The sequence below is a fragment of the Columba livia genome, chromosome 2 (assembly GCF_036013475.1).
Source record: "Columba livia isolate bColLiv1 breed racing homer chromosome 2, bColLiv1.pat.W.v2, whole genome shotgun sequence".
Classification (NCBI taxonomy): domain Eukaryota; kingdom Metazoa; phylum Chordata; class Aves; order Columbiformes; family Columbidae; genus Columba; species Columba livia.
In genome coordinates this window covers 56,155,070-56,168,699 of record NC_088603.1, presented here as the reverse complement: position 1 = coordinate 56,168,699, position 13,630 = coordinate 56,155,070, and the positions used below count along the sequence as shown (strand labels likewise).

Here is a 13,630-nt window from a genome sequence, read left to right as displayed (position 1 = left end):
AGTTGCCAAGCAAACATAAAACAACATCAATGTGAACAGGACTAGAAATTGACATCATGAAAGATTTAGGGATAATTATGTGCCAAAACTCAAAAATCAGAATACCTTCTATGCTAATTTCATTTCTCCTCCTAGCAAAATGAATGTTAAGCACCTGGGTCGTCTCCTAGATTAGAATGGTGATGGTTAAATTCAGTTACAAAACGAGTATTCAAAATTCTTTTCCAACAGCATTTATTCTTGTTTTCCCTTGCTTTAAACAGGATGCAGGCACTTTGGACTAACATTCTGTTTTCTTTGGAAAAAATAATCACTCTGAAATTTCTCATCCATTAAAAAGACAACGGAGATGAATTAACTTGCAACACCTATTTCTTCTTTATTTCACTGATCTTCTGAACTTTGTTTCTTAGGCTTCTTTTATCTCTGGTGCAATGGAAACAATTTCTTTGAAAAGGCTTTCCAAATGGCTTCAACAGGAGACAGGATCATCCAGTGCTGAGAACTGAGCACCGAGATTTTTGACATCTTCATTTTGTTCTGAGCACTAGGAGTAGCTTTAACAGTGCTTTTCAGATAGGGACATGTATGACTGAGCACACTTTAGCACTCAGGGGAGACAAGAAATACCCTGGCTTTTGGGCATAAGCTTAGAAAATTAAGGGGTCAATCCTGCAAGATGCTGAGTGAGTCCAGAAAAGGAATTAAAAGTGGCTAATTGAGTGATCTGCCCCACTAGCTGCAAATACTTCTGTCATTTGTAGTAGGAAGGATAACTACCTTTTGGATTATGGGATATTTGTGCCACATTTATGCAGACTATTATTTCCCCTCATTGTGCACTACATCATTAGTAATAGTTCTATGATATCAGTTGCCATACAACAGTTTGTCATTTCTGTTGTCTTTTCATCCAGTGTCTGGATGGAGTAGGGTGCTGGGGGAGAGCAGAGTTTCACATAATCTCATGCTGAAAAGCCAGGGCTCTGAATAAGTGAGGGTAGAGCCTACTTTAAAACATCAAGTCAGCTTTCCTGGGAACATGTGAACTACCATGTGGGTCAGAACGAAAGTCCCTCAGCTCTCCATCACCTCCCTGACAGCATTTAATTGCAGAGTTCTCAATGAACAAAGAACAAAACCAGAGCAATGCCTCCCCCCTACACCCTTCTGTCTTACAGACAGCCAAGGCAGGGGTCAAATTTCTGACTTGAATAGCCTCTGATGGATTTTTCTTCCATTGCTTTGCCTAGTTATCTTTAGAGGTTTGGTACTCTTTTGTGTGCTGGGCACTCAGGCAACACAATTCAGAAGTTACTTAGGCATTATGTGAAAAATCTCATCTTTTTATGGCTTTCAAATTTACTGCTTGATAGTTTTATTTAATAACCCCCTTCTTGGACTATGAGAAGCAATGAGTAATTGTTCCCTATTCACATTCTTAGCACCACTCCTAACTCCATTTACCTTTTATTTGATTATCCCTGCAACTCTCCATTTTCAGGCTAAAGAGCCATAGTGTGCAGAAATTTTATGTATTCAGCTTTCCTTCACACGCAACCCTTTTGATATCTGGTGTTTTTGTTAGTACGTCTGTGTTACACACATTGTTATTGGGATGTGATGAGAGATTCCAATTTTAATAGTAGTGAGAAAACCTGTAGGATTCACTTCCCCTCCCCTAAATTTTCGAGAATAAAGTGTACAAATTACAAAAAATGTTCATTTTAATATAATTGTATGCTGATTTTTTTAATTGATATATTTATGATGTTATATCATAAAAGCATGAAAAGGCATCATATGGAACTTAATAAGGGATGTACTGAATGAACATGGTTAGCTGCGGCTCTATTTTTTTGCTTTTTCTGTGCTTTAAAACTCTAACTCAAAAGTATCTTGGGCTAGTATTACCTCAAGGGCAATGTTATTTGGTGGTACAGTGGAGTTCTCCCATCCTATATGAGTCCTTATGCAGCATGCTAAGATGATGAGATCTGTTCATGCTAAGCACTACTTTTTCACGAGTGAACTGCAAGGTTACCGCGATGAAGGGAGAAAATCCAAGTGTGTGATCTTGGATAACTGTGGTTTCATCTTGCACTTCATTCATGATTAAGTATGGTTTTAATACTGAAGGAATTAATATTTAAGCAGAGGCAACAGGGACCATGCAGTAACCTCACAAGCGCTTTCATCGACTGGGACTACCAAGCAAGCTACGTAGTTTGTGGAAAAACCCCTGCCCATGAAATCCTTATTCCACATCACACTGTCCTGCAGTCTGCATTCAACATTTATTTTTTAGGATAAAAGAATAGCAGAGTTTTCTTTCAAATGCAATATTAAAACTGTGGAGCTCAATCTTGTCCTGACAGCCTGGCCCGGCACTGGAGGCTATGGGGAGGTATCCCGAGCCTTCTCTGGGCAGCGCTGTGATTTTGGCGGCTGGGCAGGAAGGGATGGAGGGAACAGGCAGACATTTGGCTGCGAAGTGGTGCTGGGAGAGGCCAGATCTCCACTTCCAGCTGGTACAACCAGCATCACGCCTGTGATTTACGCTCCGTCAGGAACGTGAGTCATTACAGAACAGGTGTAGTTCTTGAGTCAATTTAGAATCTCACCTCAGTCTAAGTGCTTCTGGGGGTCTATTCCTGTTCTCCAACTGAGTAGCAGATTGTGAAAGTTTGCATTAGACAGCCAACTGTTAAAACGGGTGGTTCTTTTAAGGCCTTGGACTCCAAGGCATTTGTTTTATCACAAAAAGAGAGGCAAATATGTGAGATTAATCACCAATTGTGCAAAACTGACAACCAGCTTCCTTGCTGTATGGATACAGTCATTCACTGAGTAATTCTGTCTGAGGGAAAAGACAAAACACAGTTTGTTTTCACTTCAGTAAGTCAGACTGTATAGTAACATAGTAAATATATACATTCATAGTCCAGTGAGCACAAGTTAAAAATGCCTTAGTGTAAACTACAAGCTGATAGCAGAAGTGGACGGAATAATCTCCTTGCAGTGGGTGCAGGTATCACCTGAAGATCTGTAGAAGTCACTGGTATTTGCATTAGTGATCAAGGAGAGGGCCAATACTCAACCTTGGCAAACAATATAAACTCCTCAGCGACACTGAAGGACTGAGATGTGCATTCAGATGAGGCTGTTTTAGATAATGAAATTCAATATATGCCAAGTGAAATACTTAAAGTCTTCCTGTGTACCAAGTGCTGCATATTCATTCTTTTTCCTCTTTCAATTACCTCTGCTGATATGTACTAATATTTGCACTAGATCTGTTGTGCTGTAATGAGAAAGACGCTGAATCACTTCCAAGGTTAAGGTAGTGTAGGGAACCTACAATGTTTTGAAAGGGAAATTCAGCTAGGAAACTGACACATCTGCTCCACCAAATAAAAAAACAATTTAAAGTAAATGCTGTACTGGAATGTTCTCACTGGAGCTGATGATGTGGCTGACAGAAGCAAAAAGCGTTATATGACTCCATTCTCAACAGGGAACTTTTAGAGTCTGGAAAAAACATTGTATTTTCCCTTGTTGCATCAATGGGGATGAGAGAGGTTAAAAGTCTTGTGAGTATGGATAGCATAGGAGGGGAAGAGCATGTTGGATGGTATTTCAAGCTCTCTTTCAGATTCCTGGTGTGATTCAGGAAATCATTTAAGAGATTAAAAAATAATTGCTGCTCAAATATGCCATTTAGTCCATGTGTCCCAAACAATTACCTTTCCTTTTAGGTCATTCTTTTGTCTTTAAAATGTGGCCGATGATACGTCTCACAGGATTGTTATGATCCTGTTAATGGCAGTAAATCAGGCTGAAATTCTTAGAGGAGAGATATGAAGGAAGAGTAGTACTGTTGTTACGGCTGTTACTATTGCCTGTTGTTGTAGATTGTGCTGTAAGTACTGCTGGGAATGTGACTATTCAGTCTGAATACGCCCAATGAATTGCTGAAAGCCTAATTCTTTACAAGAGGGTCTTAGAATTACATCAATGAGCAAGATATTGTACTAGCAACTTACAGGGGACCATCCTGAAAGGAAGAGTCCCCTCGCTAGCTATACAGTAGAAGAAAACAATACCAACTCACTAGTAGAGTTGTGCCAGTGGATACATTCGTCAGAGATAATGCAATATAGCAGCAAAGCCTTTGATCTTTGTTTTGCCAGTCTTTTAATTCCTTTGCCCAAATATTACTTAAAACAACAACAATATGTTATTGAAGGCGAAAGGAATTAACTGATTTTCTGAAAGGGACCTAAAGAGATTCTAATATAATCACATCTTCTGAGGCATGCCCAGCCTTACAAATAAATTAATCTCTCCTTGGGCTCAACCTTCTTGGCTGAGAGACCCTTTCAAATGCACTTTCAAACTCTGCTGACATAAGCATTGTTAGAATAATAGTAGCTATAAGCATTGTTAGAATAATAGTAGCTAAGCAGAGTGCCAGGCCTATTCAGATAACTGGTTTGGACAGCCAGTATAGAGCAGAATATTCCTATTCCTGTTTGAAGCTTTTCTAGATGAGGGTTGGGTAGAGTGTCCCCTTTTGTTAGGAAGTGTTCTCTTCCACTAGAAATAATAAAAATGGCTTCTTGTGTACATTTCTTCCTCAAGGAGATCTGTTCATTGTGAAGATTCACTTGTGATTTAACTATATAGAAAATGGTTATGTTTGTGTATTCAGGATAATGTTAGTCAAATTTAGCCTAATTTTGAGGCCAAGGTATTATAAATATTTGACAGAGGAGTCAAACAGATTGGAAAATGCACATATTTTTTTTTAGATCTCAGGTATGTATCCATACCTAAGGCTGTGCTTTTTATTGCAAGCTCCTTGGCAGAAAGGGGCTTTTAAAATACAGTACTCTTTTACATTTGGAGCATTTTCTTCACCTCAAACCACATGTACATCATTGTTGCTTTCAGGAGCAAAAAGGTGCTGGTGAGCAAGGGTGATCAGAGAGCCCTGCAGCATAGAAGGCCAATGGGATTTTTTTCATCTAAGCATACTGGATTCTCTTACATGATCCCATCGATACCAAAGGTTGAATTCCCACTGGATTAGTCAGAGAGCAATGGATTTCACTTTGTGTAGGACAGAAACGGTATTTCCAGTCAAGCCAGTAGGAGGTGTTGCGTTGCTCTGCCTCACCTTGCAACCTTTCAACAGTTAAACAAGGCTGCGCTGCTTGGAGGAAATTAGGCTGTCTAAACTGATACCCTTCTTTTTCTTTCCCAGATTACCTGGCCTTGGACAAAGGAGAGAAAGGCAGCATTTGACACTTTTCTTTTTCTTTTTCTTTTTTTTTCCAGATACGGAAGAATAAAAATATATGTAAAAAAGAGACTGCAAATTTCTTTCATCATTTTAGCTGAGCTTCTTCATTCCTGTTCTCCTCCTCCTTCCACAAAGACCGGTTTCTCGGGAAGGCGTTAAACAACTTTCAAAACACTCCTCCTCCCACTGGCTACTTCACAGCTGATGACTCTGGGTTCTAGGATGGGGGTCTTGGGTTTTTGAGTCAGTTTTATTTTTGTTTGTTTGTTTGTGTATGTGTGCATTTTTTGTTGTTTTGGGAAGTTTTTTGTTAAAAAAAAAAGGAAAAAGTTGATTTCCTGATGCAAATGGTTCCATTTTTCTAGACAGGTCAAGCAAATAGATGACAGTTGTCTTCAAAAGCCAGTATTGCCTTTTGCGATGCCTCAGCTTGTGAAACCAACATTAGGGTGATATAAAATAACATTAAAAAAAAGGAAAAAAAGAAAGAAGAAAACTTAATATTACTTCACTTTTACTCTTTTTCTTTTCCCCAAGAGCCGTGTCCATTTGCTGGTAGACAAAATTTGTCATCATTTTACCCTCGCCGTAGAAGATTTTGTTAATTAGAATGGTGAATTTGTAGAGTCATTTGGTCATTTGTTAGGATTTTATGTCTTTCTCAGATGATGCAATGATAGCAAAATGTTTCTAACCAGCAGGCAGACTCACTCAAACCTTGATTTTGTTCTGTTTTTGCAGTTAATAATAGGAAAGGAATAATCAATGAAAGGGATACTCCCTTAGGGCAGATTTTGTTGTCAGTCTCTGAGAGCATATACTAAGGTACTACTTGACATGCCTGCCTTAATTTGAGATGACAGATAATGAGCTGTTTCCCACATTTGTTCATGGTCACTGCTCTTTCTATGACCTGATGATCTAAGAGAAGCAGGGCAGCAGGGAATCACATGGATCAATTCTTACTTTTCTCTCAGTTTGGTCTTTCTTTCATCATTGACTGAATGGATAGGCCACAGAAAAGGAAAAGTGTTGCTGGAGAAGTACGGACAGACAAAACCAAAATAAAAAAGTGTGTCCTAAATACACTGCTGGAGTTGGTGGATAAAACTGTCTCATCCAGTGGGGTTAGACACATGGAAAGTAGCCATCATTTTGGCCCACTTTAAAGAAGAAATGTTAAAAAACTAACTGTCAGGCCTTGATTCAGGAAGGTATCTGTGTATGAGAAATGTCAAACATGTATGTAACTGCTTTTCTGGCTTGAGATCTTCATAGGGATCCAGTCTGTGGAAATCAAGACACGTACATACACACAAAACTGCTTTTTGCCTAAGCCCTTCTTGTTCAGGATGAGGTCTTGCTGTGTTAGTAGTATATGTATTTTACAAGGAATCAGAATGCTGTCATGGCTCTTTGCTATGTAGAGAACATGCAAAACATTGTCTTAGGAAGCTAAATCTTTGGTGTTTCCTTTTCATGTTGAAAAGCACAGGACTTTACCACCAGCCTATATTAGAGCTTGGGTCTCTGTTCCTGTTTAAACTGTGCATGTACAGGGACAAGATTCCCGCGTCACTAGCAAAAATCACAGCAGTGAGCTCAGCCTAAATCCACGTTTAAACGTGAATACCTTCTCACTCAGGAGTGTTTGTATCTGGGATTTTGGTTATTGAGGCTAGAGACATTTTGAGTTCTTTTTTTTTTTGGACACTAGAGTTTGAGTTTGTTGAAAGCCAGAGACTTAGATTAGGTTCGTGCTGTGAAAAGGTTGCACTTCAATCACATGTTTTCAGAAGGAAGAAGTACAAAAATAACTTTTGCAGTTTTTAAAACTCAAAGTTGGCTTCACTGAAGCAGCTCATTTAAATAAAATAAATATAAGGGCACGCAGTGTTCCTGTTTGAGAGCTTATGGTTCAGTGGTGGCTCTGGGGTAGATTTTCTGCGGAAGTGGAGGTGCTGGGAGGACAGTGGCCCCTCATTCAGCTCCGAGCACAGTCCATGTTGTGTGACAGGCAAAGGGCTGTGTCACCACATCGCACTTTCGTACCTGCCCTTTCACCCCCTCCATCAGCATTCAGCCTCGATAAGAGTGGTAGGATATGACTTCTGGCTCTGGCCAGGCTCTTTGAAGGCACATTGGTGAAACATCAATAATGCAGAACTAAATGCCGCAGTGGTGACTCAGTCCCCCGCTTAGTCAGAGTTCTCCCTGAAGTCAGGGGGAACATACTCTCACTGAGCATTTGGTCAGAGTGGCAGGATGATTTAGTCAATATTTTTTATGTTACCATTACCTAATGTACAGTGACTAAAGATGCCTTAGGTTATGCACAATAGAATAATATTAATAAAAAAAACGCTAAATATTTTTCTTCTTCTATTTCTGATGCATATTTTCTTTCTTTCTGGGAGTGACTTCTTTCAGACAGCGAAGCCAGACTGCTTAATTCGCAGCTGGTCAGTTCTTGTTTCTCATGCACTGGCACAAAGGTGTGAAATCAGACTGGAAAATGTTTTTTCGATTGTTACTCACCACCAGCAGGAGCTAGTAAGGGAAGTGGTAGATTTGCCATCTCTTGGGGACTGCAGATCAGAGCTGCCATTCTGGAAGGGATGCTGTAGGCAAAGTTACTGATCTCAGCACACAGGCATGCAGCAAAATGTTTTGCAATATACAGGCAGTCAGAGTTAGCTCTAACATTCTCACGCTCTTTTAAAATCATTTTAAGAAGCCACAGTGGATTAATAGCATTTTCTTAGAATTTTTTGTTGTCTCATAAAAAAAAAAATCCCTGTGAAATCTCTTAGCTTGGAAATATATAAAGTGAAATCTAGAAACTGAAATCCTGCAAAGAGACTAAGCCAGATGAAAGCATCTCTTGTGAGTTCCCTTCCCAGGATCACACCTAAATTCCCCTGCTCTGTCCCCCACCTCCCTCGAACACCGCAGCATTGTGCTAGTGCATTGTGAGCCAAGGAATGGTATGTTTAGACACCTCCCAGTTAAACTAGAGATCAGCCACTGTGCAATTGTATAAAAAAATAATAAAAATAAAAAAAAAAAAACCAAACAGAACTGCTTTCTCTTATTTTATTCTGTGAAAGGAAGGAAACAAAAAAAGTGGAAAAGGATTAGGTGTTCATTAGATAATGGCCTGTGTTTATAAAGAGTGAGAAAGGATTTCTGGTTTTACATCCCTTCCTAACTTTCCCCAGATGTATAGAAATTATCTTTTTAGATGCCTTCCTTTTCTGTCCTCAGTAAGACGATACAAGCAATGAATAACCCAGACATTCTGCAAATATAGGACCCGTATCATTGGCCTCATGCTGACATCCTTCAGAATTATTTGGGAGCGCCCATCAGTAGACACAAAAGGGTCTTCTGGTGCCAGAGTGCTGCTCATGGAGGGCGGCACAGGCTGGGAAGCTGTGCGATAAGGTGACATTCTTCTGCCTCTGTGCAGGGCCTGCTGGTGTCCTCAGAAAGCTCTGACTTGCTGGAAAAGCACCAGGCACCTTCTGCTTCCCAGAAACTCGTATGTCACTTGAGAGGGAGAATCCAGGCACTTTACCTACTGAAAATAGGGAGGGATACCATAGCAAGTATCCCTATCAGTGTTCTTTCATTTATCTGGGACTGGTGTTCAGGGAACTAGCAGACCTTTGGCTCATGGTGACCTAGTAGTTGAACTTCTGGACATACTATAACAAAAAACAAAAACACAAAAAAACAAAACCAAAACAAAACAAAAAAAAAAAGGAAGAAGAAAAGCCAGCAATATGTTTTTATAGAATCAGAGAATCAAAACAGTTTGGCTTGGAAAGGACCTTCAAATGTCATCTTGTCCAACCCGCTGCATTGAGCAGGGACATCTTCAACTAGATCAGGTTGCTCAGAGCCCCATCCAGCCTGGCCTGGAATGTCTCCAGGGATGGGGCATCTACCGCCTCTCTGGGCAACCTGTGCCAGTGTTTCACCACCCTCATTGTATCCTGTTTATTGTTTAAATGACACAAAGAGTGACAGTTCTCTGGGCTGCACTCAGTTATTTGAACTGTGAGTTTCTGTGACAATGTGCAAGAAGGGTTCACACATGTGCAAGAAGGGATTTATTTTTTAAATCTTTTTTTTTTTAATGTAAAAGCCTGCGGTGCGCTCTCTCAAAATGCTTAAGTCAACCAGCTTTCCTTACAAACTGCACAATATTATTTTTCAGAGTTACATGGTCAGATTTTTATGTTTAAGTATAAAAAGGTGATGGATGTCATTAATGTTTTCCATGTTTGAGAAAAAAGATAAGATGCTGGAAGACCAATTTTTTTTTTTTTTTTTTAATGATAAAATAGGTGGTAGATTTAAAAAAAAATAATAAATTTTGCAATTTAAGACTGAAAACATATTTAAGAGTAGTCAATCTAGCACAACTGATGTTTGTCTGAAAGTGCAGCCTTTTGTATAGCTGCAGCTGGTGTGAACACAGTATGTACTAATGCAGTAGGATGTCTAGCATCAGAATTTATCTGGAATTTGGGAGCCTTATTCCTGATGAGTGAATGAAGGAGGCAAATTCCTTTTTCTCCATGTTTCATTTTTGAGCATAAATTTTGTGGTTGGAAAGAAACTTTTCCAAAGTATAGTTGGTTATATCAGGCAAGAATGGAATATGGTGGTGTTTTTGCAAATTACCCTTTGAATATACAAATGTTTGCATATGTACTTACAAAGTTTTGCAAGCTCAGTCTGGAAGCAAAAATATTTTAAACTTGATGCCTGGTAGCGCTGTGCTGCTTGGTAATCAGAAGGTCCATGAGCTCACTGAGCTAAAGGCAAATATTATAACTTCTGCTGTTAGTCCTTGCAAATTCTATGGTGGGTCCCAAGCACGGCTTTTAATTAAAAAGCACAATAATCTAGTCAAATTGTAAATGATGGAACCTTAAAAGGACAGTGCTTTTTTTGCTTCAACTAGAATAAACTAGTCTATCTCCAGGAACTTGTGAGATGGTCTTAAGTATTTCTTATTGGGCCCTTTTTCCTCACATTCTATTTTATAATACTGAAACTCATCATCCTCTGATGATCTATGCCATATAATGGCCATATATACTCAGCAAATGACAGCATAATCAAGTCTTTTACTCTTTTTAATTTTTTTTTTTCTTTTTAAATCCATCACCTCACCCAATAGATAAAAACAAGAGAACGATCCCGTGCTTTCCAATGTGTTGAACCGGTGCTGATCTCAGAGCTGTGCTGGCGCGGTGTCTGAACATCAGCACTCAAAACCAGGCACGTCCTGGCTGAGGATGGGCAGGAGTCCTGTGGCACTGACCCGATGCAAATCACTCCAAGAAACGACCCGATGCAAATCACTCCAAGAAACTTGCATCCGTGCTGGCCAGGTAGAAGGAGGAAAAAAAACCCCATGCTTTCACATTTTAAGACATAAATTTAGCTTCCTCCAAAGTGGATACCCACAATATGAGCAGGTCTGCTCCAGTCTCAGTTTAGCATCAGCTATGCTGCTCCTCCTGCACCCACAGGCAGACAAGTTTACAGCCCCAGACAACCCTTTCTTTGTCTGTGATGAAAGCAGGAGCAGAGCAAGTGGTCACTGGCAATACCATTATTTTCTGTTGAAATGAAAAGCTATCCATGCATTTCCTCTTCTCAGACTGCCCTGGCATTGCTGCAATGTGATGTCCCTTTTGAGCCCCAGCAAGCACAGAGGGTTGTGATCTGTACCCAGGCAGGACCGGGACACATGCCGATCTCTGAGGCATCAGCATTCCCTTCTCTGGTGACTTGGCCACCAGGTAGAAGAAAATGGATCTGCTTCCAGGCAAGCTGGCTGAGGACCTGAAGCTCAGTTTTAGCTAATTTATTTACCCTCATGCCTAAGTGCAAGACAGGACTCACTCACAAGCCTCGCAGCAGAGTCTTGGCATTTTGTATTCTTCTGATTCTTCTAAGTGCAGGTGTATCAACTGCTGTGTACTTGTAACACTCCAGTTTTAGACACTATCCAGTGGTAGGAGGAATATACGTAATCCTGTTGTCTCTGCAAGTTGTCATAGGAGTGCATCTATCAAACAAAATTAGTTATGGCCATTGGGGTTTTCTAGTGATAAAAGCTAGCAGTAGAATGACAGAGTGAGCGTTTTCCTTTTCTTCTTGCTTGGATGATATTTTTATACACTTTTATATGCAATTTTTTTAAATATTTGCTATTTTTATTGTAGGATTCTGGTTGGGTTTTTACCAGACCTTCTGGTTGTCTGCAGGCCCAGATTCTCACAGGAATATTTCCCTTTTCTTCTCCCCATTCTTCCCCAGTAGACAAAAGCCATTGCATTTGCACCATCAGCTTAGAATGAAATAGCACCTCAGGCCTGGTCACTCTTCAGCTGCACTGAAATCGAAGGAAGTTGCATACGAAGTCCTGCTGGTCCCACCGCAGTGTCTGGGACCAATCACGAAATAACTGAAACATGTACAACTAATGACATGCAGGGCAGTCTGTGTAAAGACAATGCATCAGAGTGATGCTGCCTTCCTTTGCTATGAGACGAGCTACTTCCACCACAGTGTGTTTAAATAAGACTGTCTCTCTCTCCTAGTTCTGATGATGCTACTTCTTTTAGGCACTTCAATCGAATTCATACCCTAGTGCACTGAGTACCTTCAGCGGGCAGGAAGGGTGGACTTTGTGGCTTATCTATGACAGTAGATTTCATTGCACTTGTGGTTAACCCTACAATGACCTAAATAAAGTGAAGAAACATTAAGCCTATTGGTAGGAAGGACAAGGGGAAATCAACCAAATTCAAGGGTCTTGGTCATGTAAAACAACCTCTAAGCTGGCTTTCTGCAGGGAATTCCATGTACGAAGTTGAACATAAACTTTAGAGTATTTTTGTGGTAGCAGAACTGATCGTGGAGATGTCTTTCTTGAACTGAACTAAAATGAACAACAGACACCTGTTCTCTAACATTCTTCCAGGAAGAAAGAGGCAGGTTGTTAACGCTGTTTTGCACCAGGGGCTAGAAAGCAGGTTACAATCCACACTGAAAGCAGAACTCATTACAAGTTTGTTCCTGGGACTGGGTGGGTGAGGTAATGAAAAAAAGACCTATTGGGTTTGTTGTGGCTCATAAGGAAAAAAAAATGCAAAACGCAAATGAATGATGCCATGTAATGCCAAGTATTCTCAACTGTTCTGAGAATAGTTTTAAACAATATGTATTGTTAGTTCCTTATTTCAAAGAAGAGGCTCGTGGTCTCTAAATGTATAAAACATTTTTCAACATTCCAGTTTTCCTGTAACTGAGTCCATGTATATTCATCCTATTACCAAATAAAAACAATGAGGTCTCTGCTCTATTTGAATGAAAGTTGCAGAAGGGTTCATTTTATTCTGGTATTTTCTACATGTGACCCAGGCATGGCACTTGCCATTTATTTTCCAGCATCCGGGTCACTGTAGAGTACTAGTAACAATCAACTTTTTTTCTTCAAGCATAGCAGGAACATTGCTTGGGCAGCAGTCATTGCTCACCACTTGCCCTTGTGAGGAGGAGTTAGTGGTATTACCTAATTTGTACAGCCAGGGGACCTGAGGTAGGGAATTCAAATAGCTTATTCAAGGACCACAAGGTAAGTCTCTACCCATTTGGGGATTAGGCATGTCAGCCTTAACTTTTCCCTTCCCCCTGGCTTTGTGAATTCACTTTTGCCTGAAATTCCAGTTTTAATTCACTCCTTTCCTCTCTGCGGGGGGGGTTCACTGGTGTTGATTTCCTGAAGAACGTTCAATGTGCTTGCCACTGTACCTACTCGTATTCTTACACCTTATCCACTTGGTTGGAGTCTGCATGTACCTCCAGTCCAGTGCAAGTGGAGATGACACCAAGCTGCCAATTCCTGTTAGATATTGAGGGTGTTGATGTAGTTGCCTGTGATCTTCAAATCCAAAATACTGACTGCCAGAAAAGCAAGAAGGGAGAAAATATGGTTTGGAAAAGACATCCAGTGATTTGAGTGACCCACCTCCACTTGAAAGTACAGTATCAGAGTTCTTTCTCTGGTGTGTATAGCCAGTGACATAAATACCCAGAACCGTTACCAACCAGTGGTTCCCAACATGCTGCAGGCGCTTGCTGAACCGCCACAGAAGTGAGGTAAGTGCCACAGCGGGGAATAAAATTGGCAATTGCCAGTTTGGTGTGGACTTCAGCTGAAGGGAAAGCTGTCTGAGATCTGGCAGCAGTTCATAGGTCCAAAACTTCAGAATATGAAACCTGCGGAATCAG

At 40.3% G+C, this 13,630-nt stretch overlaps 1 protein-coding gene across 16 annotated transcripts in view; it reads left to right on the top strand.

Moving 5' to 3' along the window:
• PDE1C (phosphodiesterase 1C) overlaps nt 1-13,630 on the top strand; it is a 387,838-nt gene that overhangs the window by 356,952 nt on the left and 17,256 nt on the right. For 3 of the 16 annotated variants that reach the window (XM_065052077.1, XM_065052084.1, XM_065052085.1), the window contains one exon: nt 5,344-12,712. The exons of 12 other annotated variants lie outside the window; for them this stretch is intronic. In XM_065052077.1, coding sequence (XP_064908149.1) covers nt 5,344-5,357 — 14 coding nt within the window. In that variant the 3' untranslated portion in view covers nt 5,358-12,712. Of the gene's footprint in view, nt 1-5,269; nt 12,713-13,630 lie in introns of those variants that run through there. One more of the 16 variants, XM_065052076.1, reaches the window with a different exon arrangement.